This window comes from Sorghum bicolor, chromosome 6 (assembly GCF_000003195.3).
Source record: "Sorghum bicolor cultivar BTx623 chromosome 6, Sorghum_bicolor_NCBIv3, whole genome shotgun sequence".
NCBI lineage: Eukaryota > Viridiplantae > Streptophyta > Magnoliopsida > Poales > Poaceae > Sorghum > Sorghum bicolor.
In genome coordinates, this window is record NC_012875.2 from 44,063,879 (window position 1) to 44,069,969 (window position 6,091).

At 45.9% G+C, this 6,091-nt stretch overlaps 1 protein-coding gene across 1 annotated transcript; it reads left to right on the plus strand.

The window, feature by feature from the left end:
- LOC8073011 (extensin) lies at positions 1,084-2,491 on the plus strand. Its single transcript, XM_002446411.2, has 2 exons — positions 1,084-2,045; positions 2,169-2,491. The coding sequence occupies exon 1, from the start codon at positions 1,143-1,145 to the stop codon at positions 1,992-1,994; it is 852 nt and encodes a 283-aa protein (XP_002446456.1). The 5' UTR covers positions 1,084-1,142; the 3' UTR covers positions 1,995-2,045; positions 2,169-2,491.

Below are 6,091 nucleotides of genomic sequence, written 5' to 3' on the forward strand. Positions count from 1 at the left end.
TGAATGAATGACAGGACTTTGATGATATCAAGTTATCTGCTCCTGAAAACAACTGCTCAAAGGACTATGGCCTTGTTTATATCAAAAAAAAATTTAGATACCGTAGCATTTTTGTTTTTATTTGACAAATATTTTTCAATCATGGAGTAGCTAGGTTTAAAAGATTCGTCTCGCGATTTACAGGCAAACTATGCAATTAGTTTTTATTTTTATCTATATTTAATGGTCCATGCATGTGCCGCAAAATTTGATGTGCAGAAAATCTTAAAAAGTTTTTGATTTTTAGGGTGAACTAAGGCCTGGTTTAGTTGGCAAAAAATTTAGATTTCGAGTACTGTAACACTTTCGTTTTTATTTGACAAACATTGTCCAATCATGGAGTAATAACTATACTTAAAAGATTCATCTCGCGATTTACAGATAAATTGTGTAATTAATTTTTATTTTCATATATATATTTAGTGCTCCATGCATGTGCCGCAAGATTCGATGTGACGGAGAATCTTAAAAAAAATTTGGTTTTTGCGGTGAACTAAACAAGGCCATATATTAGTGTGCTGTGTTTCCCCCTACGAAGCATTGTGGAGTCGTGCTTGATCCACGTCGTTTGATCTGGGCGAGGTGCACAAACGTCACATGGCTCTTCTTGCTACTTCAGTGCAAAGGGAGTGTATGCATGCACACAATAATGCGGCCTGCGTCTGTGTACGGTAGAAAAATACTTTATACAGGATATGCAACGACGTGAATGCTGCACCTGCCCCCTGCCCCTGCCCCTGCCCGCCCTAGTAGCTATTCACGGCTCTATCCATTCCATTGCCGTGCGTCAACAGGTCCAGACTGGCCCGGGTCCAAGCGAGTGACCAACGCGGGAAGCCTCCCGTCCCTCCCTCCCCCACATGGGACATGGCTGCCTGATGAATGCCTCTCGCCGCACTGCCCCTGCCCCTGCCCCTGCCCCTGCCCTCACTCCATCGGAGGGCGGCGGCTTCACGAGAGCCGAGCAGGACCCAGACCCAGCGGGCATCCGAGGCCCCCACCCCCACCCCCACCCCTTCCTCCGTGTATAAAAGCGGTGCCAGGGTGAGCGTCTCTCCTCACACTGACTGCACCAGAACAAGAGCTTGAGAGTGAGAGTGAGGATGATGGGTGGCAAGGCCGCTCTGCTGCTGGCCCTGGTGGCCGTGACCCTGGCCGTCGTGGAGATCCAGGCCGACGCCGGCTACGGCTACGGCGGCGGCTACCCGACGCCGACGCCGAAGCCGCCGGCCAAGGGGCCCAAGCCGGAGAAGCCCCCGACCAAGGGCCACGGCCACAAGCCGGAGAAGCCGCCCAAGGAGCACAAGCCGACTCCGCCCACCTACACCCCGAGCCCCAAGCCCACGCCGCCGCCGGCTACTCCCAAGCCGACGCCGCCCACCTACACGCCGAGCCCTAAGCCCAAGTCGCCGGTCTACCCTCCCCCGCCGAAAGCCAGTACTCCTCCGACCTACACCCCGAGCCCCAAGCCTCCGGCGACCAAGCCGCCTACCTACCCGACCCCCAAGCCACCAGCTACCAAGCCTCCGACACCTCCTGTGTACACTCCGAGCCCCAAACCACCGGTTACAAAGCCTCCTACACCCAAGCCGACCCCGCCGGTGTACACGCCGAACCCCAAGCCACCGGTTACCAAGCCTCCGACACACACGCCGAGCCCCAAGCCTCCGACATCCAAGCCGACTCCGCCGGTGTACACACCGAGCCCCAAGCCACCGAAGCCGTCCCCGCCGACGTACACGCCGACCCCGAAGCCACCGGCTACCAAGCCGCCCACCTCAACTCCGACGCACCCTAAGCCGACGCCGCACACGCCTATCCCCAAGCCCACGCCGCCAACCTACAAGCCGGCACCGAAGCCGACGCCGCCGGCGCCCACCCCGCCGACATACACGCCGCCGGTGTCGCACACCCCCAGCTCGCCGCCGCCGCCGCCGCCGCCGCCTTACTACTAGACGAAGAAGTGATGAGGTCTCCCACTCTGCTGTCAGTCTCGGAGCATTTAGGTACGTGCTACAAGAATGGAGCATGCACATACATACATACATACATACATTTTCTATATATGCTTGTGTCAAATGTATCATACTGTACTCACTAACAATCGGTTCCGTTTTTTTGTGTTGCAGAAGGTGATCGATCGAAGAGTTTGTGTCCTAGCCAGCCGGCCAAGATGAGCTGCTGATGATGATGAGAGGCGAGGAGCGAGTCGTACCCCTCCCTCCTCTGTGGTGTGCTGCCGGCCGATCCATGCATCATCCCCAGCTGCAGGAGAAAAAATAATGCAGAGCTCTGCTGCTCCGTCTGTTTCCTGTCCTCCCGTGTGTTAGTTTTTGTGTGTTCGTCCATGTGTTAGCAGGTGTATTTGTGTGGGTAATGGTATTGCAACTATTGGTGTAAAACCATAATAAAATGTGGAAATATATGCAAGGAAAAAGCTTGTTCTAGTTCTTTTTTTTTGGGTATCTTCTGCAGTCTGTCGCAGGCTCGCTGCACCGTATGGCCTTGAGTCCTCTCGATGCTACTGTAGCTCTTTCCATCGATGACGTGACTAGATGTGTGGTCACACTGACACCTCTACAGTAAGGCCTTGTTTAGTTCTTAAAAATTTTTAAGATTTTCCGTCATATCGAATCTTTGGTCGCATGTATGGAGCATTAAATATAGACAAAAATAAAAACTAACTGCACAGTTTACCTGTAATTTGTGAGATGAATCTTTTGAGCCTAGTTACTCCGTGATTGGACAATGTTTGTCAAATAAAAACAAAATGCTATAGTACCAAAAACAAAAAATTTTGCAAACTAAACAAGCCTAAAAAGATCGGCCAAGGTCGCGGCAAGCATGTTGCATGCATGCATGCAATGCAAGTCTGCGGCTGCGGCGACGTGAGGTGTCGTCACGCGCTGCGACTACGGTCTCGCTCGACGCGACGAAGCCGTACCCATACCCATACCCAGACACACACGGGCCATCCCCATCCCATCCCCCGGCCCGGCTCTGCAGACCACCGATTGCCCAAACATCCTAGGGAGTAGGGATGGAAGGATGCATCCACCCATGTGTGTAGAGCTAAAGCAGGACAAAACCGAGATGCTTGCCGCAATGCCGCGTCTTCAAAAACCAAATGCGGTTCGTGGTCGTTATTAGGCCATCATATTAAATCTTTCGGTAAATACATTAAGTATTAAATATAAATATATATAAAAACTAATTACACAGTTTGTCTATAAATCGGTAGACAAATCTTTTAAGTCTAGTTACTTCATAATTGGACAATATTTGTCAAATAAAAACGAAAATATTATATTTGCGAAATCTAAAAAAAATTTAGACCTAGTACTACTGGTGAAAGGCAAGGAGCCAAGACAAGAACACTGGTGTATTTTTAACTGCGGCCTTGTTTAGTTCACCCTGAAAACCAAAAAGTTTTTAAGATTCCCCGTCACATCGAATCTTGTGGCACATGCATGAAACATTAAATATAGACGAAAATAAAAACTAGTTACACAGTTTAGCTGTAAATCACGAGACGAATCTTTTGATCCTAGTTAGTCCATGATTAAATAATATTTGTCACAAACAAACGAAAGTGCTACAGTACCGAAAACTTTTCACTTTTCGGAACTAAACAAGGCCCCAACAAAGGGAACACTAGACAGTCGGTGAATAAAAAAGATGCTATACTGACGCTGGTGTACGGCATGGTAACTTTACCCAGTGGCCATTGCTGTAAACCTGTAACCATATTTTTTTTACTTTCCGTGTTAAGGGCCTGTTTAGATTGGGAACGAAAATTTTTTGGGTGTCACATCGGATGTGTCGTAAGGATGTCGGGATGAGTTTCTAGAAACTAATAAAAAAACAAATTACACAAATTTATTAAGCATAATTAATCTGTCATTAGCATATGTGGGTTACTGTAGCACTTAAGGCTAATCATGGAGTAACTAGGCTTAAAAGATTCGTCTCGCGATTCTTAACTAAACTGTGTAATTAGTTTATTTTTTTATCTACATTTAATGTTCCATGCATGTGTCTAAAGATTCGATGGGATGGATAAAAAAATTTTGGATAGAAAACTAAACAGGGCCTAAAAAGAATTACCAGTACCCCGTACATATAACACAGTGCATGACATAAGGAGATTATGGAATAATGGGGGATATTATCAGGACGGTCTAGTAGATATATAAGGACATATGATACCACATTTTAGTAGGCGCTCACGGTCACGGTCGACTTGAGTTCACACGGATGACACATCATTTTCTTTGTGGCGGTGTGGCCACATGCGCATGTCAGAGATAAGATATATAAGAGTTAGGCTTGTTTAGATGTCTTTAAACTTTTAAAAATTTATAAAATTTCTCGTTATCTTGAATCTTGCAACGTATGTATAAACCATTAAATATAGATAAAAAATAATTAATTATATGATTTATCTGTAATTCACGAGACGATTTTTTTTAAGTCTAATTAAATTATAATTGGACAATATTTGTTAAATAAAAACAAAAAAGTACTATAATATCCAAATCTAAAAAAATAGATCTACACAGACCCTTAAACCGGAGAAAAGAGCTTTGCCTTACCATACCTCTCACCGCTCAGAAAAACAGGCAGGGCAAATGGCAGGAACATGCAAAAGTAGCGCGTCAAAATGTATAAAAGATGAACCTAAAATAAATGATTTGTTCAGTACGAATAATTTTGGTATTTTGTTGGGGCAGTTCGACGTATCAGAAGGGTTGAAAATCAGAGTTACAATGTGCGGGAAATACTTTGGTAGCAATGTGCACAACTACAGATCGCGCGCATATAAACGTAGGTTTGCCTTTGCGTTCTGGGTTTTCGATCGACCAAAATGAGTTTACGGTGACCGCAGCGAGAAAACTTTACAAGAAATGGCGCGCGTGATCGCGGTGACAAAAGTAGTACCAGTACATCCTGCATGAGAAAAAGAGCATGCTTTGATTGGTGGTAACGTGGCTCTTGTCCTCCCTGTGCTGAACATCGATGAGAAAAAGCCGTAAAGGAGCTAGCCGTGTAGGGCTTCCCCAATGGACACTAATATGAACATAGGCCTCAGACTAAAGTAACATGCCATACAGGTTGAGCTACCAAAACTTCCAATGCAGACTACAAGTCATTAGGTGCTCTGGCCTGACCTAGAAAGTTGCGTCACTTTTCCTTTCTCTCTGTTAGTTTTCTCTCCACTTTCGTTCACAGAAAGTTGTGTTCCGAAAGATGGAGGCTTCAGCTCCGCAACGCATTCTCGGATTGTGGCTTGCCGCATTCTCGGATTGTGGCTTGCCGCTTTTGTCAGACGAAGCCATCGACTCCTCTAGAAGCCTCTCTGACACCCTGCGGCGGGATACTGAAGCCGATGATCTGGACGCTCGGTGCTTACCTAGACGACGGGGCAGTACGCCACAGTGGAGCGATGGGGAAGCCCTAAGTGTCCTGCCCGGAAGCTCACGCCATAGAATAGGACAGTTGAATTAATTAAGACGAAGACCTTTCAAAAAGATAAACCCAATGACCTGTGCTTTTTTACCCAATTCTCTGAGGTATAAAATGCATGTGTGTTTTTTTGTTTTTAGAAGTACTGCACACAGCGCGCTTAAGCGTATCGATAGAGATTTGGTGGTCTAGTAGGTACAGCACACTGACCGCAACCTCCCACGCATCTTGTAAGGAAGGTACCACTGCCCTAGCATGTTCGGTTGTCTAAAAAATTATGATTAAAAATATTATTCACTAATTTGTTATAGGTTGATAAGCTCAAGAGAACAGACTCTTAATCTCGCTTTATATTGATTTTTTTTTCGCGATCGGAGGGTTAGCCCATTTTTCATTAAGCGGAAGGTAACAACATGTTACAAAAGTTAGGCGAAGGCGAAAGACCAACACCAGTAACGAAGCCTAGCTAGGCCTTGTTTAGTTCCCAAAAAATTTTGCAAAATTTTTCAGATTTTCCGTCACATCGAATCTTTAGACGTATGCATAGAGTATTAAATATAGACGAAAATAAAAACTAATTGCACAG